Source organism: Panicum virgatum, chromosome 1N, assembly GCF_016808335.1.
Source record: "Panicum virgatum strain AP13 chromosome 1N, P.virgatum_v5, whole genome shotgun sequence".
NCBI classification, from domain to species: Eukaryota; Viridiplantae; Streptophyta; class Magnoliopsida; order Poales; family Poaceae; genus Panicum; species Panicum virgatum.
Window position 1 is genome coordinate 7,749,328 of NC_053145.1, and position 25,420 is coordinate 7,774,747.

Genomic DNA, 25,420 nt, shown 5'->3' on the forward strand with positions numbered 1-25,420 from the left:
CTACGGCGGCGCCCGCCTCCTCTTCCACTCCGGCCGCTCAGGGCGCCCCGCCTCCCCTCCCGCTACGGCCACTGCGCAGCGCTGCCCTCCTCCCCTCCCGCTCCGGCCGCCGCGTCGCCCTCCTCCCTTCCCGCTCGGGCCGCCGCGCAGGGGTCCGCCGCGGTGCCCTCCTCCCTTCCACTCCGGCCGTTGTGCGGGGTCCACCGTGCGGCCTTCCTTCCCCGTGCTCCGGCAGCCGCGCGCCGCCGTGTTGGCCGGTCTGGTGAGGGGAGCGCTGGCGGCAGGTGCGGCGATGGCGGGGGTCCCGTGGTGCGTGGCGGCGGCGGTGGGAGGTGCGGGGCTTGGCGGCGGCGGGAGGTGCGGGTCGCGGAGGCGGGAGGTGGTGCAGGGCGCGGCGGCGGCGGCGGGAGGTGGTGTAGGGCGCAGCGATGGTGGGGGTGTCGTTGCGTGCGGCGGTGGCGGCGGGAGGTGCGGGTCGCGGCGGCGGGAGGTGGTGCAGGGTGCGGCGGCAGCGGGAGGTGGTGCGGCGGCGGCGGGAGGCCCTGCACGCGGCAGCGGCGGGAGGTGCTGCGGGTGGCGGTGGTGGCGGCGGCTGGTGGTTTCGGGTGCGGCGGCTAGAGGAGGTGCGGGGCGGTGGCGGGAGGTGCGACGGTGGTGGGGAAGAAGGTTCTGCGACGGCGGCGGGCATCTCAGAGTCCAGGGGCACATGCGTCTTTTCCTCTGTTTGCTATTTTGGGTTTTGAATGCTATTTTGGGTTTTGAATGCTAGAAATGCTAACATTGTGGGATGGAGGGAGTAGTATTTATGAACAACACGACCAAAAGGACAACCGTAAGCTGAAAGGAGAAAAAATTGCTCACTTAAAAAGAAAAAGAAAAAACACCAAATAGAGCATACAGACAAACAACTGCTCGCTTAAAAACATAACAGCATCAATAGAGCTCCATGCCAAACAGCCAATGAAGGATCTTAAAGCCAGTACCTTTGGAACCGCAACTGTCTACCCAGTGAGCGTGACAGCAATGTAAGATTCAGTTTCAGCAATCAGAACTTCAGTTGCAGCTCTATCACTAAAGAACCTGAAAAAATAATGGTCAGGAATTTAGTAATATACTAAGAGTAGCGCTAAAGCATTGATTATAAAGCAAATAAGGTAATCAGAGCCCTATGGTTCTACTGCTGCAAAAGGTGTGATAAGCACCGTCTATTGTCTCGTTGAGCTAACTGAAAAACCGCACGTACGTCAAAATAGGCATAACTTGGATAGACAAAAATGGATGTTTTCCCAAAGGGAAAAAAGGTACTAAGCCATCCATATCAGACAAGTAGGTCGATCAAAACTCACTGTATCGCAAAAGAGGCAAGGATCATTCCTAGAAGGTAGCTCATTACAACATGGTGAGAAAAAGGAAAAATCCGGTTGCATTTTCCTTAAGTGTTACACTACAGTACTACATTAGGCAGCTATTCCCACTCCAAAACGAGAAAAAGAAAAGAAGTTCCAAAGTTGAGGATTCTACTACCGACATGAAAGAGGTGATAAGCAACATTGTACAGCAACCAGTCAAACAAATTGAAAAACCACACATGAAGGCATAACTTGGATCAACAAAATGTACCGCCCATGGTTTTGATGGCGTCGCCTAGGCAACAAGGTGCTCCCTTTATTTTGGGCTAAGGTGTCGCCTTAGCCCGTCTAGGCGGCTGGGCGGTGGTGACTCGCTACACCACGCCTTACCATCGTAAGAACCATGATGTCAATCAGATTGCATTCCCTGACGCAGTCTACACTAGGTAGCTATTCTCACTCCAAAATGAAAGCAAAAAAGAAAAATTCAAAAGAGCTCTCGACCTCCGAGGATTCCCAGGATCTTCGAGGTCTAGAGTAAATGGAATGGGCGGCAGAGGGAGGAGGACGACGATGACGTCCCTCGCTTCCTTGGTCACCACCCTCTCTCGCGCTGGTGCTGAAGAACGACACGATTCAGCAGTGCATATGAATATGATTCAGCTTCAATAGTCAGAGTTTCAGTAGTAAGGATGGTCTATTACAAAAGGAACCTGTAGAAATAATAGGGAAAAACTTTGTGAGCATTTAAGAGTAGCGCTAAAGCACTGATAATTCCATTTCAAAAAATGCACTGATAATAAAATGAGTAAAGTAAACAGAGAGCTGCTGTAAAAGATGCGATAAGTGACACAGTAACCCGCCAATCAAACTGAAAACCCACACGTCCAAAATGAAGGTATAACTTGGATCGACAAAAGAGAAGTTTTCCTAGAGCAAAGAAACGAATTAATCCATCGATAGCCAGGCAACTAATTAAGTTACAGAAATACAATAATATTCCCTCCGTCTCAAATTATTAATTAGTCGTTTTGGCTTTTCAAGATGCATTGATTTTACTATACACCTAGATGTGTATAGTAAAATCAATGCATCTAGAAAAGTCAAAACGAACAACAATTCAGGATGGAAGGAGTAACTCTTTTTTTTCCCTCGAATATAATGCTACTTTCTTTGTATATTGACAGGTAACAATACCACATATACGTGTACCACAAGAGAAAAGGTTTAATGCGTTTACACATGCTAAACTAGTTTTAAAAAGACTTTTTCATAACCATGAAGAGCAATTGAGGTTGGAAAGATTTTTTCACATGGTATTAATATTTTTTAATCAGAGTAACAAATGGACAATTGCAAGCTAAAAAGAAACAACCGCTCCTGCAGAAATAGCTGAACGTTACCAATAAAGCGCACAGTGAAACAGCTAGGGAAGGATCTTACAGCCAGTACCTTTGTAACCGTGACTGTCCCGCCCTGAAAGATTGAGCTTTAGCAATCAGAGCTTCATTAACAGGATGGCCTATCACAAAAAGAACCTGTAACAATGAAGGGAAAAATATAGTGAGTATTTAAGAGTAGTGCTAAAGGAGAAAAAAATATATTGAGCATTTAAGAGTAGTGCTAAAGCCGCATTGATGATACAAAAATGGTAATCGGAGCTCCACGATTCCGCTACTCAAAATAGGTGATAAACACCACTGCACATAATCCGTCGAACAAAGTGAAAAACCGCACGTACAAAATGGAGGCAGAACATTAATCGATAAAAAAAGTAAGTTTTGCCATGTGTACTAAATCAACAATAGCCACACAAGTAAGTTAAGCAAAGCTCCGCGTGTGACTCTACTACCGTAACAGAGACGACGAACGTTACTAGGATGTAAGTTAATCAAAACGTGTAACTCTACTATCGCACATCGTGGATACACGATGGTTTATGTATGGGAAAAGAAAGATCCATAAATTTTCCTCCGAAGTATATCATCGAGGAGGAAGAGAACGCCGTGCAACAGATCTAGATTTTGAACTCTAACAAATCTTTTGTAAACTGCTTTTTCCTTACTATAATATAAGCACAGTAGAGACGTGTCCTTCCTACTTTCCTTTAAAAACTCTAACAAATCCGAGGATCCAGCACCAAGGTCAGGGGCGGATTTAGGGTGGGGGGGGGGGGGGTTGAGCCCCTCCTATCCAAGAACTCCATTGGACGTAAAGGGGAAGGAGGAGCAGAAGAGAGGAAAAAAGAAGAAAAAAAGAGGGGGGGGGGGTGAGTGGAGATGGAAGAAGGCATGAGTCCCCCTAAATTGCAAATCAGCCTCCACCACTGGCCAAGATGGCAACTCAGATCTCTAGCTAGCGATAAATAAACCAAAAGCTTAAGCGCTTGGACCAACCTCGTACAAGAAGTTCATGCGTAAGCATTCTTGTTTGCCTACATCTATAGATAGCTGATCGAGGCGATCTTTAGTCCAATGTTAACAAACATGTAGGGTTGTTTCCATAATTTGTCAACGTGCACTGCGTGTGGATCGATCGGGGGCCTGTACGTGCTACACACTTGCACTACACCAAGCAGCTATCACTACTCCAAAATGAAAAAGGAAATTAATAGGAAGAACGACACTGTTCCAAAGAGCTCTCGATCTGTTTGTTCTACCAGATCCCCAACTTTATTTCCATGGATGACCTCAGTACAAGGACCTGCGAGAGCGAACTAAGTAACAAACCAACTGTTTCGCTGCAACACGATCGCAGCACGCAGGAAGAGCAGCGCGCAGCTGCAATACCAGGAAATGGAACGACCTGGCGGCGCCGGGAGGACGACGACGACGGCCTCGCTCGCTTCCTTGGTCACCCTCTTGCCTCTCTCGCTCGCGTCGGCGATGGAGCAGAGAGCTAGTGCGTGAGAGGAGAGCGCAGCAGGAATGTAGCGAGTGGGGCCTCCGCTCCTGTTCTCGAAGGGTATTTATCGTCAGGCTTCCTCTTGGCTTGTCATGGCATGGCGTTTGCCTGCTCTCTGTTTTGTTTATTTATTTATTTATCTATCTATTTATTTATTTTTATTTTTGGGAAATGCCATTTGCCTGTTCTGCTGCTGATGAGTAGTATTTCACGTGTATTGATACTTGCAATGGTCAGTTCCTCCGTTCAGTTATAGCGTGACTGTCCAAAATTGTTAGTTCTTTCCCTGTAATTTCTTCATCATATCATATTTTTATCAGTAATTACAAAATAAATATTGTTAGAAAATGCTTTTAGGTAGAATCCAACAGTACCAATTTTGCGGCACATAATCCGCGTATTATTCGACTAATTGTTCATCAAGGGGTAATATTGGACGGCTAAACTAACCGTGCCCATAGAAAACGGAGTAGTACTGTTTTTTAGCAGTATATCACTGCATCGTAAGCAACGGCTACTCCACCTGGCATGATTAATCGTAGTTCTTCTATACGCTTCTATATATGATTGTGTAATTTAGTGTAGTTATTCAATACTCCCTCCATATTAAAATACTTGACGTTTTGGACAAGGTTTGAGTCAAACCTCGGGAATATAAATGATGAATAAATCTCAAGTTGTTGAGTTTGAAAATATAAAAATTATATGAATAGATTCATCTTGAAAAATACTTTCATAAAAATATACATATATCACTCTTTGATAAATATTTTAATATAAATAATTAGTCAAAGTTGTGTTTTGGAGACCGTGCCCTTGTCCAAAACGTCAAGTATTTCAATATGGAGGGAGTAGGCTCTTATATAGGACGGTGTAATTAATCGGTCGTAGTCTTTAATAGGCTCCTATATAGGATGGCGTAATTAATTGTAGTTCTTTAATACACTCCTATATAGGATGGTGTATTTAATCGTAATTTTTTAGTAAGCTTCTACTATATAAAAAAGGAGAGAATTAATTATTTTCCTTTTTTAAGACCAGGTAGTGTAGCACTTTGAAACTTGCCTACGAAGGAAAGGTAATGGCAAGGCTAATCACGTGAGTGAGTGGAGTAAGGGAGATGGGAAGAATCCTAGGAAGGAAGAAATATTTACCAAGTGGGATTTTGTGGGTAAATGTTTAACAAATAGTAGTGGCTGAACATGGGCTCACGCGCACCTACAGGGAGTTTTTGTTTTGGTCATGGAATGCATGGAAGATGGGCGCTTGAGCTCAAGGGGGAAATATTACAAGCTTTTCATAAATTTATAGAGTTTTTTTAAAGCAGAAGGTTTTTCAAAAACTCAATGAAAATTGTAAACTGAAGAGAAAAGTTCAAGGGAAAACAAAAGACAAAGAAAGCCAAAAACAATGTGTTTTGCCATCAGAATCCAAACACTATGCATTTCGCCATCAACATTACTCCCCTTACTCCGCCATGCCCACCGTCGTCCACACCAAGATCTAGGCATCACCAAGATCATCAAGATGTAGGCCTACTGTGCTATGAAGAATCACCCTCTCAGCTGATGTGGCGTGGTGCTCTATGAGAGGAACGCAGAGGGTAGTGGAGGAAGAGGTGAGCCTGGGAAGTGGAGCGAAGAACGTAGCGGGGTTGTGAGCTACCGTCGCCGGTGGCCGAGGTCGCCACCGTCGAAGATCAGCTCCACCCAACAGGGAGAGCTTTATTTCTTCGATAGTTCCAACTGAACCCTAGGCTTCCTTTTATATGAGGCACTAGATGATTACAACTCCAAGAATTAAGGAAACAAACAAATCCCTGAAACTAAGGAGCTCTCCCGTTCTTCCGTTGCTGCGCCGTGACTTCCGCTAGCCACTTTGTTTCTCAGCCGCCGCTCCTTGCTTCTTCCTTCTGTAGTACTTGCGGCCCACAAAACTGTCGATAACATTTCCCCCCTCCCCAACAAACAGCGTGTCCTCGAGCTGCATTGAATGATAGGCGGACTTGAATTCCAATAAGTTTTCCCAAGTAGCATCCGACGGAGCACGCCCAACCCACTGAACCAGCAATTCCCAGACGCCGCGATTCAGCCTGGCACGGATTACCTTCTCTGGAGATGGTATGACACACCCATTCAGCAAATCCGGCAGTGGAACAACTGAGGCTGGAGGAGTGCCCTCAAACTTCTTTAGAAGCGACACATGGAAGACATCATGTATGCGCGCCTTGGCCGAAAGCTCCAATCTGTATGCAACCTCGCCCACGCGCTCTCGGACCTGGAACGGCCCAAAGAACCGTGGTCCTAGCTTGTTCGGCGACGCCGGCTTGATTGATAGCGCCGAGCGCTAGTGTAAGCACAGCCACACCCAGTCGCCGACTTCAAACGACACCTCCCGTCGCTGTTGATCCTGGAACGCCTTCATAGTTCCCTGAGCTTGCAATAGGCGATCCTTGATCTCGTCCAAGAACTGATCCCGCTCAAGGAGCTGCTTGTCCACTGCTGCAACCTTTGCTGCACCTGGCTGATAGGAGATGAGGGCCGGCAGGTCACGGCCATAGACCACTCGAAACGGTGAACACCGAATGGCCGTCTGGAATGAGGTGTTGTAACAATATTCTGCCCATGGCAACCACTGCAGCCAAGACCGTGGACGATCGCCCGCCAAGCAGCGCAGGTACATGGTGATGATGCGATTCACCACCTCCAACTGACCGTCGCTCTGTGGATGGAACGCCGAGCTCATGTTCAACTTGACGCCGGCTAGATGGAAGAGCTCGCGCCAGAATGCGCTGGTGAAGACAGTGTCGCAGTCGGAGACGATGGAGCAGGGAAAACCATGTAGACGTACAATGCTGTCGAAGAACGCCCGTGCAATTGATGCCACCGAATATGGATGACCTAGAGGGATGAAGTGTGCATACTTGGAGAAATGATCCACGACGGTGAGCACCACCGATTTGCCCCCCACCTTGGGGAACGCCTCAATGAAATCCATGGAGATGTCGCTCCACACCTCTGATGGAACGGGCAATGGTTGAAGAAGGCCTGCTGGATGAAGATGTTCCGATTTGTTGCGCTGGCATGTCGTGCATCCGTGCACGAACTCACGTACACGACGGAGGGCATGTGCGTTGAAGAACGATGCGCGCCACCGGTGCAATGTCTTCTGCGCTCCCTCATGGCCAGCATCATGAGCGTGGGCTAGCAGAGCCGGCCACAGGGAGGACGCGTCGGGGATGAAGACACGGCCTTTGTACAGGAGCATGCCGCCCACCTCCATCCATCCATCATCCGTCTGACCCGTGGCGAGATTGGCGCGGATCGCCACAGCCTGAGCGTCCGAGTGGAGTTCCTCGCGCAGGGTGTCGTAGAGCTCGAACGATGGCGCCGAGAGTGCGCACGCCGAGGGAGTGTCCTCGTCGCGGTGTGACAAGGCGTCGGCCACTGTGTTCAGCTTCCCAGACCTGTATTCCACCGTCAAATCATACCCAAAGAGCTTAGTAACCCAAGTGTGCTGTGGAATCGTAGTGAGGCGCTGGTCCAGGATGAATTTCAGACTGTAGTGGTCCGTGCGGACTGTGAAAGCGCGCCCCCACAAGTATGGGCGCCAGTTCTTCACCGCCTTGACCAGCCCAATCAGCTTACGTTCATAGGCGGGGAGCTTGGCGTGGTGTGGAGTGATGGCGCGGCTGAAGAAGGCCACCACACTGTCGCCTTGGTGGAGTACTGCACCAAACCCGCTGCCCGACGCGTCGCAGTCGACGTAGAAGCGCTTGGTGAAGTTGGGTGGTTGGAGAACTGGCGCCGTCGTGAGCGCCTGCTTGAGGGCGCCGAAAGCCTGCTCCGCCTCAGGCGTCCAAGAGAACGCCTCCTTCTTGAGCAAGGCCGTCAAGGGGGCCGCCACGGCCCCACAGCCCTTGAACGTGGAACACTTGGTGCGTGCAGAACGCCGTTTTGTGCACGTCGGCCAGGTGCATGAGGACCTGGTGATAGCCGCTGCAAAGATCCATCTTGGTGAAGAATCGAGCTCCCTTCAACTCATCGATCAGTTCGTCCACCAGAGGAATTGGGAACTTGTCACGCACCGTCTGTTTGTTCAGCTCGCGGTAGTCTACGCAGAACCGCCATGTCCCATCTGCCTTGCGCACCAGCAACACCAGAGAGGAGAACGGCGAGGTGCTCTCCGTCATGATGCCGCGCGCGAGCATGTCGCCACATTGGCGCTCAATCTCATCCTTGAGCAGCTGCGGGTATTGGTATGGTCGCACCGCCACTAGAGTCGCGCCTGGTAGAAGGTAGATGCGGTGGTCGTGGCGTCATGGCGGTGGCAACCCTCGCGGTTCCTCGAAGAGGTCCGCGTAAGCGTCGAGGAGGGCGACCTGCATGTTGAACAGCTTGGCGGCGCTGCCGATGCCCGTGAACTTCACGTTATTGTGGTCGCGCCAAAACTCCATGGAGAACGCCGAGAAGTCCCAGAGAATCGGGCCTAAGGTGCGTAGCCACTGCACACCAAGGACGACGTCAAACCCCACCAGCGGCAAGGCATAGCAGTTGATGTTGAACGTCTCTTTGTCGATGCCCACAACCGTGTTGGTGCAGATGCCCGCGCTCGTCACTTGATCGCTGTTGGCCACCTTCACCGAGAGGCCGTGCCGTGGCGTGATGTCGAGGCCCAGCCGGCGTGCGACGCTATCCCGCACGAAGTTGTGCGTCGAGCCAGAGTCCACGAGAGCCGTCAGCGGCTCGCCAGCGATGGTGACTCAGAGTTGCATCGTGTTGGCGATGCTAATCCCGGTGAGCGCATGGAGCGAGATCCCCAACTCCTCAGTCACCTCGTCAATGTCCTGGTCATCGTCCAATTCTAGCAGGAAGACGCCCTTGCTGCTGCACTTGTGGCCCGGCACAAACTTCTCAGTACAGTAGTAGCACTCGTCACGTGCTCGTTTTGCCGCCATCTCTTCAGGTGACATGCGACGGAAACGCGGCCGTGATGATGATGCCGCCGTAGTCGCCGACGGCTTGTGAGAGGGCTACGCGCGCGAGGTAGTGCGCGTCGCCACCAGCGCTCCGGACGCCGCGGTACGTTGTTCATACGCCCGAGCCAAACTCATCGCCGTTTGTAGATTGGTCGACGTCTGAAGCTCGACGTTGGTGCGCAGTGGTTGACTCAGGCCCGCCGTGAAGAGGTTGATCTGTTGTGGCACCGACAGATCATCACAGCGGCACAACAACGCGAGGAATTGCTGCTGGTACTCTTCGACCGATCTGGTGCGGTGCAGGTCCTTGAGTTCGGCGAGCCCGTTGGCGCGGATGGGAGGGCCGAAACGCAGGTTGACGAAGTCGGCGAAACGCGCCCACGAGATGATGCCGTGGTCCCGCTCGACGGTGTAGTACCATTGGGCCGCGATGCCGTCGAGGTGCAGCGAGGCGAGCCACACCTTCTCCATCTCCAAGGTGCGCATGCCCCTGAAGTAGGACTCGCACTTGGTGAGCCACGTGAGTGGATCAGACTCACCATCGTACTTGGGGAAGGAGATCTTGGGGGGTGTGACCCGGCATGGCGATCATCGTCGCGCCCGCCCGGGAAGCCGCCGTCACCACCCCTGCCCCTACCGCCGCCACGGTGAGGGACACGCTGGTGAAATACGCCGCCGCTGTCGTCGTTGTCGTCCAGAGACCGCTCGAACTGGGCCAGGCGAGTGCTCATGTCCGTCATGCGGGAGTTCATGGTAGACAACTGGGCCACAAGCCGATCGATCTTCTGGGAGTCCGTCAGGTCCACAGGATGTTTGTCGTCGCCGGCCATGGATGGCTATGCAACGGATGAATCTGATACCAAATTGATGTGGCATGGTGCTCTACGAGAGGAACGCAGAGGGGAGTGGAGGAAGAGGTGAGCCTGGGAAGTGGAGCGAAGAACGTAGCGGGTTGTGAGCTGCCGTCGCCGGTGGCCGAGGTCGCCACCGTCGAAGATCAGCTCCACCCAACAGGGAGAGCTTTATTTCTTTGATAGTTCCAACTGAACCCTAGGCTGCCTTTTATATGAGGCACTAGATGATTACAACTCCAAGAATTAAGGAAACAAACAAATCCCTGAAACTAAGGAACTCTCCCGTTCTTCTGTTGCTGCGCCGTGACTTCCGCTAGCCACTTTGTTTCTCAGCCGCCGCTCCTTGCTTCTTCCTTCTGTAGTACTTGCGGCCCACAAAACTGTCGATAACATCAGCCAACTATACATCAAAGATCCCTCCGTCTTGGTCAGTGGATCAGTTCGTACCTCATTGATTCGTCGTTGTGATCCAGCTGCCCTTATGGGACAACCCTGCTCCTTTGTCTTCCTATCGAGTTCCCCACCTCTGGGTTGGGATGTCCTAGTACCCTGCACATGGCATGCCTCCTATCTCTTTAGCTCTATCTATTCCCTCTTTGCCCACTGCATCTTGCTTGATCCTATCTTCGGTTTCTACCCTAACACTTGCTAAGTTCATGGCTTTATCTTGGAGATCCGGCATAGCTCTACCGCACTCTCCCCTCTATTTGCAACCCCGCCACACCTCTCCCTCTATGGAAGCCCCACCCACAATATGGAAAGAGGTGGTGGATGTGATCTCGCTTTTGCTTGTCTCGAGGCATATGTAACGTGTGAGAAATAACAGTAGTGAAACAGATCGATCCTTCCTGAATTATAGCAATAACATGCCGTGTAATATCGGGCCCACACAGCCATGGTGGAAAATATCAGGCCCACATAACCGGTGGAGGAGGAAGTTTCGTGGAAGAGGAAGGGTAGTGGGTCATAGCCTTGTAGGGTCCAAAATCGAGCCCAAGCCAATAAGGAATTTGCGCTGCTTACGTGGAAATTAAGAAGGTATAGTGAACATTGATGTACTGGCGTTGTAATTTTTGACAATGTATCACACATATCCTGCTAAGGGACAACCCCCTCCCCCACCACCTGTCGAGCTCCTTCCCACTCCATGGCTGCATCTTGCTTAACCTTAGCTTCAATTCCCTCTCCCGGTCTCTCTCTCCATTTATTAGTTGTTCCCCAACACTCCCCGTAGCATTTGGCTGTAGCCTCAGCTTGGAGATATCACATCGCTCCACTGCAGACCTCCCACACCTCTGCGGAAGCGCAACGACACCTCCCCTTCTATTGCAGCCCTATATATATATATATATATATATATATATATATATATATATATATATATTGTCTTCCTCTATGATAGCCCCATCAGCACAATGGAAGAGATGGTGGCTATGGGGCCCATTTTGTTGTTCATGAGGGATATATGATGCAAGGAATAAAGGTAGTGAATGGGATCATGAGGAGCAATATAATGTTGAGTCGTATTGGGCTCACATAACTAGTAGTAGAGGAAGTTTAGTGGAAGGGGGCAACAGACCATGAGGTCCAAAAATCGTGCATAGATCAGGAACTTCGCACTAGTTATATGGGTACTAGGGAGTGTTTTGAAGATAATTTATGAAACCATCTAGAACCATCCAGATAAAAAACCAACTCGATCTATTCGAGATGTTTGGTTTTTTTTCACACCATCAGAGTCATCCGTCACAAAGATTTACCATAACAGTTAGGCATTTCCCGGACGAAATCATCCCTCATAACATACCAGATGAGCTGATCCTTATTCATGCCTACCAGCCCAAGCCGAATGAATTTACTTTGCAAACCAAACGCATTGAGCATGATTTTATTTTTCCACTTTGGAAGCTGCTCAGAAGACAAAGTATTCACAAACGTATTGACCAATACAGTTCCCATGGTGCTAAAGCTGTAATTGTGTGAGTTTTAAAAAATTTGCTGTAAATTTGTTGATCTTCAGCCAGAATAAGAAATCTTGTTTTTTTTTTGAAGAAACCAGAACAAGGTTGACACTTGACAGCGTCTCTACAGCTGTCCAAATTCTTTCCCGCGCAACCGCACCGCCTCAGTGCCCAGGGCCACCACGCGCCCGTGACCGCCTCGGCGCCTCCCTTCCTCCGTACTCTTCTCTTTCCTCTCCCTCTTCGGCTCCTCCCTTCCCTCCCAAAACGAAAAGCTTCCCTCCGCACCAAACCAACCAAAACCCCAAACCCTCGCCATTCCGGGAGAACCCACATCGCCTCGCCTACAACGCCGGGCGATTCGACCCGCTGCGGTCGGCGGGCTCCCCAATTCGCAATCGGGTCCCGTGATCCGAGCGCGATCCAGAGGGTCGGCGCGGAATTGGGGGAGGAATTTCAAGCGGCGTCGCATCTCGCAAGCACGCGGCTCCCCGGAAGCTTCAGGAACGTAGGAGGGCGTCCTGCTCCGGCTCGCGCTCGGGGTTGCTCGACCAGGCCCGGGATTTCGCGGGGGACCGGCGCGCGCGCGCGGGGAGTCGAAATGGCGGCGCCGCGCCGCCGCCTCCTCGCCGTGGCGGTGCTCTGCGCCGCGTTCGCCTCCGCCGCTTCCTTCACCGACCCTCCCGATGGTGAGTCTCCTGGTCCCCGTGTTCCGTAGGTTGCGGCGTTCGAGCACTGTCCCGTGGTGCGCTCTGCTCGTCGCGCTTGCCCGCGTGCGTGTGGTGTCTCCGAGCGTGTGTCGATGCGGTTCCGAGCGAGTGTGTGAGTGTTGTTGCTTGCGCGCCGTCTGGCACAGGCTTGTAAGTTGTAACTTGAGCTGGTTCATGTCGCGCTGCTTGTGCGTGTGTCTATGCATGCTTGCCATGGCGTTTAGATGTGTGATCGTTGTCTATGGTCACGGAATGGCCATTTGTGCGTGCTCACACTTGGGTTTGGTAGTGGTTGTTTGCGTTTAGCCCTGGGTGCAGATAAGATCGTGCGCTTGCTTGTTGCTTCCCTTTCCTCTATGCCTGGTGGGACACAAATATGCAATCCTGTTGTCTCTTTGTGTTTTGGTGCTTTGAAGTTGATTTTGTAAGCAGAAGGTTCCAACAGGTTCGTTATTGTTCTTATTTTGTCATTATCTTTGCCGCGTCGCAGCGATAGGACTTTGGGGGTTATATCGCACATTAGAGTCGCCGTGGCAGCTTTCTGGTTGGACATTCCAGGGCGGTGACCCATGCGGCAAGGGTGGTGGGCGTCGACAGTGGCGAGGCGTCTTTTGCAAGGGATCGTCCGTTGTCGCAATGTAATTCTTAAGTTAATTTATTAAATTATGATTAGTATTGCACTATTGCTCACAAATTATTAGAAGGCTGATCAATTGGCTTTGTTATTTGCTCTGTTACTCACATGCAGAAATATTAGCGGGCTCGGAGTTGGTGGTTGGCCCAGAGCTGCTCAAGTTTCAGTCATTGAAAAAACTGTGAGCTTCTAATTGCCAAGTTTTTGTATTCGCGTAGCTGGTTTTGACTTTGTAATAGGGAAAAGTTCATTTTACTCCCCTCAACAATTCACTTTGTCCACTTAACCCCTGTACAAAATTGAGGCTCAATTTACTTCCTCAAACTATTTCAATTGGTCCAATCTACCCCCTACTGAGATTTGTCTTTTTTTATTTCTCCACGTACCAGTGGAATTTCGACTTCACATTTTGCAAAGTAACTTATAATATGATGCCCTATGCTAGAAAAATACATTATGATTTTTTTTCATTAATATTTTTCATGCAGAGTTGTATCTCTGTGATAAATTTCGTGATAAATTTTTCCAACCTATGAAAATAACCATGAAAAATTCTTAATGTATTTTTTAACATAGGGCATCAGGTTGTCTATCCAGTTGCAAAATTTGAACTTAAAATTCAATTTGTACGTGGAGAAATATCATTAGCGGGTAGATTGAACTAATTAAAATTGTTGGGGGGAGTAAATTGAGCCTAAATTTGCTCAGGGGGTTAAGTGGGCAAAGTGAATTGTGAGGGGAGTAAAATGGACTTTTTCCTTTGTAACTCAGGACTTGATTTAGTTTCTGGTGCTTTACTTCATGTTGATGATAGGGATTTGAGCTTCAATAACATTGCTGGTGAAATCCCACCCACTTTGCCTCCAAATGTTGAATACTTGTATGTTCCTTTTCCCTTCTTTGGCTACCACTTTTAGCTGACTTAAATGTGAAGTATGAATGAAGCATCCATGGTTTTCTCTTTCAGAAATTTGGCAGCCAACAAGTTTGAAGGGAATATGCCATCAACATTGCCATGGTTGCACTCCCTGAAATACCTGTGAGTGTATTTTTGGGAATGGAGCATTTCACATTCTGAGATCTGGTTGGACAATAATTAACTGACTGTTCTGTAACCTGTATCACAGGAACTTCAGCTACAATAAACTCTCTGGAATAATTGGTGATGTTTTTGTTAACATGGATAGCTTAGAAACGATGTAAGGTTCCCAAATCTTAGTTGATTGTTTGTCCACTTGAAAGTGATTATTTTATTTCACTTTGACATTCATTAATATATCATGTGCAACAAGACATGGAAAGTCTTCCCTTAATTTATGCATCTACAGTAGAAACTTTAGCCGTACATTAGAGTATACATGTTCATTTGTTTCTATTCCTCTAATATTTGTTGGTATGGCCTTTGTTGTTACTTGTTCAGTTGTGCCCATACATGTTTTCTTGCATCTGACCTTTGGCTGTCTGATCCTTTCTTTCATTCACAATGAATCATTTGATGTGGTTTATGCCAATCACATAGAGTATGTTGTCTGCTCATTGAGTTTTCCTAAATGTTTGCATTTTCTATCCTTGCCTTTCATTCCTTTTCATTTTCTTTGTTATGGTGTGTTCCCTGCTTCCTTGAAATAGTCTTCCACCTGTTTGTTCACGAGGGTCTTGCTCATTTTGTTTGTTGAAACAAGTGTACATTTCAGTGCTAGAACAGTTCTTTTCCACCCTTCCTTGTTTGATCTTTACCCACACTCATGTGAAGTGTATTCTCCCCTGGTTTCTAGGGACTTGTCATTCAACGCTTTCAGTGGTGACCTACCAAGATCGTTTAGCTTATTGACAAACCTTCGCTATCTGTAAGAACGACCTGCTGCTGGAGCTATTTCATGCACATGCATGCAGTACTTGTTTGATTATAGGTTTTCTTGTCTTTGCATTTGCAGTTACCTACATCATAACGAGTTCACGGGATCTGTGATTTTGTTAGCAGGCCTTCCACTGTCATCCCTGTAAGAAATTTGATTGAATTTGCTGCTTAAAATCTTAACTTGTAATGCTGATGATCATACACTTCTTGCACAGCAACATTGAAAACAATCACTTCAGTGGTTATGTTCCCGGAACATTTGAGTCCATTCCTGAGCTGAGGTATTGAATTCTTCTATACTTTGCCTCCCCCTCATTTCTGGCTATCTCTATATGTCTTGGATTTATATCCATTCGAAATAAATGATTAATTTTCTGGTCAACATTCCAGGATTGATGGAAACCAGTTTCAGCCTGGTTTCAGATATGCATCATCCTCATTTACAAGGAGGGCTCATTCACCTCCACCTCAATCTTTGTCTCCATCTCCACCACCACCACCTCCACCTCCACCTCCTCCACTTCCACCAGCAGCAAAGCAGAATCCAAAGCACAGGCCAAAATCTCCAAAGCCTTCTTTTGGGTATTCTTCTCTGCAAAGTAATAGCCACCATAGGAACTCACACTCTCGAGTAACAGCAGCTGCAGTAGCTAGTGCCACATGTACAGTGTTTGTACTCCTCATTGTTGGATTTGTCCTGAAAAGTTGGAAAAGCTGTTCAAAGAGCCCTAAGAGCACCTCTAACCGTGCCAAGACTTTCCCAGCCAATATGGAAGCAGGTAAAATTGGGAGCTTAAATTATTTAGCATTTAGCATAACATTTCATGCATTTGTAGTTGAGCCAGACTTCTACTTATTTTATACTATTACAAATCTGTTACCAAAACTGTAAATCTAGGACTCATCATAAACAATGAATCATTTTGTTATTTTCAACGCTCATTGATTAAATCCATGTACAGATGTTTACTTTTCATTTATATGTACTGCATTCTTTATTATGGGATATGCCAAGATACTTTGACAATACTGAAACTCATATTTGCAATTGCAGTCCCTAAAGCAAATGAGGTCCTGTACTCTTGGAGTTCTTTATTGATTGGCAGTGATCCTTCCTCAAGTAATGGCATTACATCTGATAGAGTTCCCAAAATAAAAAGTTGGTCCAAGACATCTAAAAATCTTCTAACTGCAAAACAGTTTCCAGCTGCTGACATTCTGGCAGCTACCAGGGACTTCAATGAAGAATGCCTAATCGGTGAAGGTTTCACTGGCCGAGTTTACAGAGGTGATTTTTCTGATGGTCAGGTATGGTACTTTGATCATAAACATACAATTATTTTTGTCTTCTGTAGTAGCATTATTGTTTGGTACTTAATCTAGACGAAGCTTTTATGTCATGAATTTCTACAACATGCATCTCAGAGACCCGGTCCAGAAGGATACTTTTCGGTATTTAGGATCGGTGCTACAAAAGGATGGCGACATTGATGAAGATGTTAGGCATAGAATTTCAGCTGGCTGGTTGAAATGGCGGCAAGCTTCTGGCATCCTTTGTGACAAGAGGGTGCCACAAAAGCTAAAAGGCAAATTCTATAGGACAGCAATTCGTCCGGCGATGTTATACGGTGCTGAATGTTGGCCTACAAAAAGACGACATGTGCAGCAACTGAGTGTAGCAGAGATGCGGATGTTGCGGTGGTTTTGCGGGCACACAAGGAGGGATAGAGTCCGGAACGAAGTTATTCGGGATAGGGTCGGGGTGGCACCAATTGAGGAGAAACTTACTCAGCATCGGCTGAGATGGTTTGGACATGTCCAACGAAGGCCTCCTGGGGCGCCGGTGCGTAATGGGGTTCTTGAGCGGGTCGATAATGTAAAGAGGGGTAGAGGTAGACCTAAACTGACGTGGGATGAGTTGGTTAAGAGAGACCTTAAGGATTGGAATATCTCTAAAGAGATAGCTTTGGATAGGAGCGCTTGGAGACTAGCTATCAATGTGCCTGAACCTTGAACTTATTTCTTTCGGGTTTCATCTCTAGCCTACCCCAACTTGCTTGGGAAAAAAGGCTATGTTGTTGTTGTTGTTGTTGTTGCATCTCAGAGACCCAAGCCCTGAATAACAGAAGTGTACCATCAGTTCTTCTTAACTATAATCTACTGGTATTTTCACCCATAAAAAATCCATAAATTAATCTTCTTTTCCTTCTGTGTTAGCATGAAAGCTTGTTTTTTCTGTGTTTGAGTGCTGTAGGTTCTTTATGATTTCTTTTTCTGGGAATTCCTACTTACTGTTTGCATGAATAACAAGCCCATGTTTACTGTCCTGCTGTGTTGGATGGTGGACATTAGGATTAAGCGGTTGGCAGCGGTGTACCCCCTCTGCCCACAGAAAGGTTACAATGATAGGTGTTGCTGTGAGGGGAGGAAGCACACGTTTTTCTTTTTCTTGATGTCTTGAATCTTGATAAGATTTACATTTTGAGGTGCGAGGATGGAATTCGTGGTCTTATATTCTCTCTTCAAAGAAGTACCTTAATGCAATCTTGTTCTTCTAGCATATAAAGTTCGTGATTTTTTCTAAATAGTTGAAGTACCGATTTTACCCAATTTGCTACTGGCCATGACTTTCTCTATACTTTACATGTATAATGAAATATTTGTCAATGTACTCGCAGCTCCTGGCTATCAAGAGGATTGACTTGGTAGATCTGTCATTATCAGAACAAGATGAATTGATGGACATGCTTTGGAATTTCTCCAGATTAAAGCACCCCAATATCTGTGCGCTTGTGGGATATTGTGTGGAGTTTGGACATTGTGCACTTCTCTTTGAGTATGCAGAAAATGGCTCTCTTGATGATATTTTATTTTCATCAGCTACAAGATCCAGGGCTTTGTCATGGAAAGCTCGGATGAAGATCGCCCTTGGAGTTGCCTATGCTCTGGAGTAAGATTTGCACTCTCACCAAATTCCATTTACGTTCTTTATTTGTACAGCGTGGTTATTTAGAGTACACCTATCTTAACTTTAATAGATCATTTTGTTTTTTTAGTACAAGAATTGTTAATATTTGACATAAAATGTTCAAAAGGTTGGGTGGAACTGTTGATGCCCCACTTTAAATTTAAGATAAACTGGCATTATTTCTCACTTTTTATATGTATCTTTGTCTGTGCAGATACATGCACTTGACGTGTTCCCCTCCAGTTGCTCATGGAAATATTAAAGCTAGAAATATTTTGCTTGATGCTCAGCTCATGCCCTACCTATGTGACAGCGGGTTAACCAAGTTAAGTCATTTTGTCAGCACCGCAGGAACGGTTAGTGTCCTCAAATCTCCTAGCTACCAAGGATAGTATTACTACTTTGTATGGAATCTTTAGCATGGTGATAAAGTTATCCATTCGATTGATTCAAGGATCAAGTTGCACCTTGGATGCCATTCCTCTTGCAGTTTTCTCCTCATGCATAAGTGGTCATGGCCGCTCCTGATCGAAATTTGAATTTTAAGATTTATAGATAACTGGATTTACACAACTTATAAGATGTTGGCTTGATATTGTTTATTTTCTCCAAACATTTCAAGCCTGGTATTGTGTCCCCTAAAATTAATTGTGTCTTATTCCCCGAAAAATGATATGTATTCAAAATTTGCTTTTATGTTCAGATGCTTGCTACAAGACTGTAATGCTTAAAATTGAGTTCCTTTAACTCGATCCATGGGGCCATTGATGGTTTCTCATTTGATTATTTTTGAACAATTCATCACCTGAACAGAAGGATTCAGAAGCTATCACCAGTGCTAAAGGCTATGCTGCCCCTGAGCTTACTGATCCAGGAGCAGATGGCATCAAAGCTGATATTTACAGTTTTGGTGTGATTTTACTTGTGCTTTTGACTGGGCAAATGGCTTTTGACAGGTATGTATTCTCTGCTCTCACACTTTTCAACTTTTGTACAAAAGTTGCTGTCGGGACTTCTAATGGAACTTTACCTCTTCAGTTCAAGGAAGCAAAATGAGCAGTTTCTAGTAGATTGGGCAGCTCCTCATCTCGATGACCTTGATTCTTTGGAAAGAATAACTGATCCAAGAATAAGCGGCTCTATGCCACCTAAAGCCATCTCTTCATTAGGCATCATCATCTTGCTTTGCATCAAGGTAAATCCTCATTTTCTTTCTTGGTGCATATTTGATTTGAATGTTTCAGCTTTGTGAGACAAGTTTGAAGCAGTGGAGGACCGTGCCTGGTGCCAGTTGAAAGGCTCAGTTTTCTGTATATATTGCTGAAAGCATAAACACTGAAAATATATTGTTGATCAATTAGACTTTACCTGAAGTTTCTGTGGCAATTACTTATGGTATTTCTACAATTAAGCAGTCGCCAGATCTCCGCCCGCCGATGACAATCATAGCAGACAAATTAGTAAAGCTTGTCGAATCAACAGGTCTTCAAAAGACTAGCACAACACAGCGATTGGAGGTTGATGCTCAGGACCCCTCTTTCGTAACAACTAGACCTTACTTTGAGCCATCCTCTACTGGTATCTCATCTGATACCGCTTCTTCGTTCTTCCTAAACACTTGCTATTAAAGTTATTAATATTAAAGTTTCAACTTGATTATTTTGTTCAGTCAGCCAGGGAGGAACTGAGAGCTGAGCTGCATCTCCCGATGATGAAGGCCTGTTCTTCGCCAATCATTCCAGGTCTCAAGCTGCCGTATCTACTCAATAGCACTCCAGTATCCTGAACTGTCTCAACTCTTTACGCATTTCTTACCGATGCCAGTTGGTGCATGCATGACGCCCAAAGCTGCTGTGTTACAACCTGATTACCGGAGGGCTTCAGGTAGATTCCATTATTGTCTACATAAAAAGGAGTGTTCAACAAACTGCAGTCTCTTGTGCAGAAGTTGGTGCAAGCTTGGTTACCCGTGCGGGGCCATGACTTACGGGTTCAGGGTTCTTCCCCCATCTCTTTTGGGACCGGAGTCATCAGTGAACTCCATATGGAGATAGATATTTTGGATGCTCTTTTGTAGTTTGTCCAGGATCTCCCATTGGCTGGTCCAGGCTTACACTCGCCTTCACTTGCTGTACAGCGAGGCAGCAGTGAGCAGTCTGATATATGCTCGCTGTCTGTGAAACTGTGAAGATGAGACATTTGCTAGCTAGCCAGTGGACATTGGCTTCCAGCGGCATCCGATCTGTCTTGGTCCAGAACCGCCCATCATGCCACTGTGGCCTCACATGTTTTCCTGTGAATATTTTTGGATGCTGCGTGCTATCTAGCTGGAAGGCCCTCTGTTCTGCTCGTGATGCTATGGAGAAAATTGACCAGTCTGCCATTGTGTATTCTGTAAAAATGTTAGGATTCTAACTGGATGAGAGGGCAACTAACCTGCAGGATCATCATCATCTTGCTTTGCAGGATCAAACATTTATGATGGCTTTTCAGTTTTTTCCTTTGCATAGTGACCCACCGATGTAGCCATAGTTTGCCTTCTATATCACTTAACTCTTTTTTTTTGGCAACCGTGCTACGTGCTATGACTTTTTTTATAAGTTCCACTCATGGGTAGCAAATATAATCCTTTTTTTATTTTGTAACTAAAAATCGTCTCTTGCAGTGATACATGCATGTACAATATTCAATAATTGTACAATCGTGCACGGAGTAGTACTACATTTTATTTCACAAGCCGCGCGCCTACATGCAACGATGCAATTTCCCCCAGGATCATCGTCGGAGGTCAGATGATGATCAAATGGAGATGCTGTTTGGGATGCCCCTCCCGGTGACTCCCGGCTTGGAGAAGGGCTTGAGCAGCTCGTACGGCACGATCCCGGCGCCGCAGCGGTTCCTCAGCTCCGGGTTGATGTTGCACTCGTCGACGATGCCCTCGATCTCCTTCATCCTGCCGGCGAACTTCTCGAACGCCGCCTTCACCATGGGCTCCGCCTGCCACGCCGGCTCGGCGTGCTCGCCCATGTACTCCTCGTCGGGGGAGTGCGCGGAGAGGATGTCTAGCGTGGTCATCACCGTGATGGCCTGCATCTGTGTGGGGAGCATGTCCAGCAGCGTCGCCTCCGGCTGCGCCATGAACCTCCTCATCTCGTCGTCCCGGCTCTCCTCCACCGGCATCTTCTTCCGGATGGTGGTGGGGCGGTTGGGGAAGTAGCCGCCGTAGTGGTACTGCCCGAAGTTGACGGCGGAGTGGTGGCCGGAGGTGACCCACATGATGGTGGTGAGCGTCTCCACCAGTCTGCGGCGGGTGTCGAGCACGGGCCACCACGGCTCGTCCTTCTTGTCGGCGTGCCCCACCGTGCGCACCTCCTCCCAGAACGCCTGCAGCTCGGGGTCGCCGGCGACGGCTTCGTCGGACTTGTAGTAGACGCCGACGTAGTCCGCCGCCCACCGCCTGATGGAGTCCCAGACCAGGAGCCCGTCGTGGGCGTAGGGGTAGTCCTTGATGGTGAGCTCCAGCTCGCCGTCGTCGCCGCCCCTGCGCACGGCGAGCCCGCGCCTGACGAGGTCGTTGGGCAGCGCCTCCATGTCGAACCGCCACGTGGCGCCGTAGGCGGCGGAGCTGAGCTCCATGGAGTACCTGCCCGGCCAGAAGGCCTGCTCGATGATGCCGTCGGCGTTGATGAGGCTCTCCCTGGCCAGCGCGTTGATCTCCATGGTGTACCGGAAGTGCGGGTGCAGGAGGCGGTAGACGGGGTGCAGCCGGCTGAGCTGCCGGTTGGCGGCGATGATGTAGGGCTCGACGCAGCAGTGGGTGCGCAGCCAGTGGCTGACGAGCTGGTGGTAGCCGGTGTCGTGGGTGAGCACGTGCGCCTTGGCCAGCTTCCAGAGCCAGGCGTCGGTGGCGTCGGGCCCGTGCGTGAACACCCGCTTCCACTGCGGCTGCTTGCTCGCCGGCGACGCGGGCCGCGTGAGCTCGATGGCCAGCGGCATGAGGGTGCCCAGGTCGGTGAGGAAGAAGACGGTGCGGGAGCCGTAGAGCGTCGCGGCCTGCTGCTCCCGCACCCTGTGCACGTAGGGCAGGAACACGTCGTGGTAGTCGAGGATGAAGAGCTGCCTCGCCACCAGCGCCTCCTCGACGGTGAGGTTGCCGCCCATCTGCTTCTCGAGGACCTCCCTGGTGATGGCGGACTCCGCCGGGCCGTACACCGCCGGGTCGAGCTTGCTCCTGATGGGGAACTCGGTGAGCAGCTGGATGCACACCGGGTTGAGCCCCGCCAGCGTCTGCCGCGCGAACTCCTCGTCCCGGAACCACGAGAACCGGTCCCCTGCAATGCAACGCAAGAAACAAGAACCCCCACCATGGATTCAATTTGATGATTCAATTATATATTGACAGGGAAATTTATTGATCGATCATGATCAGGTGCTTACTCTCCACCATTCCGGGGACCTCGAAGCGGAGGACGTGGTCGGTGGTGTCCTCGACCATCTTGACCATGCGCGGGACGACGGTGCCGATGGCGGCGAAGCCGGTCTCCGGCGGCAGCAGGAGGCCGTCGCTGTAGAGGTCGTCGATGGCGGGGAAGTGCGGGAACCGGAGCTCCTTCTCGGTCAGCATCGGCCGCAGCATCGGGAGCAGCGCGTGCAGCCCGGAGCGCAGCGTCGTCGCCCCGAAGGTGAGCTGCTTCACCTCCGAGAACCACTCGTCGCGGGGCACGTAGACGTGCCCGTCCCGCCGCTCCGTCCGCGGGTCCTTGCTGGCCCGGGCGCGGCCGGTGCGGCACCGGCGCGGGTAGGGGTACTCGGCGCTGCCGCCGAGCACGGGGCGCTGGTGGGCGGGGTTCCGGTCGGGGTCGCCGAGGTCGTTGTACACGTCGTAGTCGTAGACGCGCTCGAAGGCCTTGCGCTCGCCGCGCCCGTCGCCGCGCAGGGTCTGGAGGTCCTTCTTCCTCAGCTCCTCCAGGCCCTTGGGCGTCTCCGACGGCAAGAACGACTGCTGGCAAGCAACAATAATAGCTGTTAGAGTGTATTCTTATTTCTTAGATCCGTACAGTGCCATGCACATGGCACCTTCGAATTCTATAGTACTAGTCCAACTGACCTTGAGGGTGAAGAAGACGCGCTTCTCCGGGTTGTCGAACTTGGAGTGCACCCAGGAGTTGCAGTCGAAGGTGACGGCGTCGCCGCCGGTGACGAGCTTGATCTCCCGGATGAAGGTCTCCCTGTGGTGCTCGTTCTCCACCAGCACGGCGCCCACCGGCCCGAAGGACGCCGGCACCTGGAACTCCGCCTCGTACCGGCCCTCCACCAGCGTCCTGTGCGCGAACGCCGTCACCCGCTCCTTCTCCAGGCCCGTTTCTGATCATAGACGCATGCGCCGAGTCAGTTTCTTTAATTTCTTCTTCCCCGTCTCATCAGTCATCATATCATCAAGCTAGTACTTTTGTACTTCGATTTGTCTCGAGAGCATCTTGGTTTAGAACGATGTATCATTTGTTTCGATTTTGTACTGGGTTAATCTAGTAGTATAATGATTTCGTTAATTAAGCAATTCAAGTAGCTAGAATCATTTAATTTGTCACAGCATGCAGCATCCATTGCTGATGATGAGGGCACGAGGCCACACTAGCTATAGGCTATAGCTACTCACTTGGGTCGAGCTCGGAGCTGACGAGCTCGAGGAGCAGCGTCTTGCCGAGGAGGTCGCCGATGTCGTCGAGGCCGCGGGCGGCGTACATCTGCCCGATGGCCGGCGACGCCTCCACCGTGGCCTTCACGGTCAGCATCTTCTCCACGGTGGCCGCCGACACGGCGCCGCCGATCTCCTCCGTCGCGCTGCAGCTTATCCTCGGCATGACGTGCCGCCGGGAGGCGGAGGACGACGCCCCGACCCTCCTGGCACCCGCCGCCGGCGCCGGCGACGAGCCGACGCCGCCATTGCCCTGGTGCCCCGGCAGCACCAGTGGGTGCTTCAGGTTCAGGTGCATCATGCTGGCTGCCTCGGCCCCGGCCGGCCCTACACAGCTCGATCGATGGGTCCTAGCTAATTAGCAAGAGGCAGTAGCTACTAGCTAGGAGCTTCCTGCAACTGAGCAGCGGGATCTCCGAACTGGTCGAGGTCGATCTGCTGCAAGTGGTTGGTTCTCGCGGCGTGAGCTCTGATTTGAGCTTGTGGTGCACCGCGGGGTGTGGGCGGCATATATAGCGAGAGCCTGACGGCGGAGACCGTGTGCGTGTCGCACACTCGCACGTGGGGAATACAATACAATATCTGCAGCAGCAGCAGCAGCAGCATGTGAGTGTGCAGTGTGTGCAGAGCTGGATCGCTTCTATCTGCTGGTCCTGCAATGGAATCCTCTCCTCTCTGTCTGAGGGCTGCGACAATGGCGTCGCTCTAGGCTACTTCTCCCTCTAGTCGCAGAGTAGGAAAAGGATCGATGATCTCTCGGTCTTATCTTTTTTTTTTGTGGTCATCAGAATTACCATGCAACTGCTCTCTCTCTCTCTCTCTCTCTCTCAATACTCCCCAGTGATTGCTCAGGGCGATGGATTGCTTTTTTTTTTTTTGCGGGTAATGGATTGCTTTCGTTGTCCAGAAAGATCATTGAGTAAAAAACCGAGACCACAATATTATGTACATTGACAGTAGAGAAAAAAAATTTAAACAAGCTGATGGAGCATTATTGCTATTAGGCATTAGCAGCCTATTAGTAGGCTATAGCTGCTAGCTTGTACTGTTGGAAAACAGCAGCACGTAGCTTGCAGCAGCAATTGGTCGATCAGCAGCTAGCCAGGTAGCCATATACTGTACGCACACACTCTTATAGATAACTAGGCAATTTTCAATATATTTTAATTTCAAATATTACTAGCAATTTCATGACATAAATGAGTGATAATGTGTGAATAAGATATGTGCATGTGTTCATGTTATTCTTACTAATAAGCATGAACAAAAAGTTAAACCAGAATAAGTTTAGAGTGTACCCCAAGGCGGGACCAGTGCCGGAGGCACCGGTTGCGCCGTTACCAGCTGGAATAGACATGCTATTCGACTGGCTTTGCCTGAAGTAGCCGAACGATGTCGATGCAGGAAGAGGTTCGCAGTGCAGTCCCCACGAACGGTCACCAGGAAGCAGACGAAGTAGTCGTTCGTTCACGCCGGGAAGTAGACGAAGTAGTCGTTCGTTCACGCCGG

General features: G+C 49.1%; 1 protein-coding gene and 1 pseudogene across 2 annotated transcripts; one reads left to right on the forward strand and one right to left on the reverse strand.

Moving 5' to 3' along the window:
- Positions 1 to 12,275: 12,275 nt before the first annotated feature.
- Positions 12,276 to 20,179, forward strand: LOC120654962 (annotated as a pseudogene).
- A 647-nt stretch (positions 20,180 to 20,826) lies between these two features.
- Positions 20,827 to 24,483, reverse strand: LOC120654961 (lipoxygenase 2.3, chloroplastic-like). Of its 2 annotated transcripts, none has more exons than XM_039932647.1 (4): positions 23,873 to 24,483; positions 23,324 to 23,580; positions 22,654 to 23,218; positions 20,827 to 22,547 (listed from the first exon to the last, which is right to left on the reverse strand). In XM_039932647.1, the coding sequence occupies exons 1-4, from the start codon at positions 24,210 to 24,212 to the stop codon at positions 21,016 to 21,018; spliced, it is 2,694 nt and encodes an 897-aa protein (XP_039788581.1). In that variant the 5' UTR covers positions 24,213 to 24,483; the 3' UTR covers positions 20,827 to 21,015. The 2 variants fall into 2 exon arrangements, with proteins under 2 accessions (XP_039788581.1, XP_039788582.1); XM_039932648.1 differs by having other exon boundaries at positions 22,654 to 23,215; positions 23,873 to 24,464.
- Between the last annotated feature and the right edge of the window lie 937 nt (positions 24,484 to 25,420).

Excerpts from the sequence above, each read along its gene's own strand:
- LOC120654961 (XM_039932647.1), bottom strand. The coding sequence starts at position 24,212 with ATGATGCACCTGAACCTGAAGCACCCACTGGTGCTGCCGGGGCACCAG. Across the intron at positions 23,581-23,872 it reads CAGCTCCGAGCTCGACCCAA|AAACGGGCCTGGAGAAGGAG; the intron begins GTGAGTAGCTAT and ends GTCTATGATCAG. Across the intron at positions 22,548-22,653 it reads GGTCCCCGGAATGGTGGAGA|GGGACCGGTTCTCGTGGTTC; the intron begins GTAAGCACCTGA and ends GTTGCATTGCAG.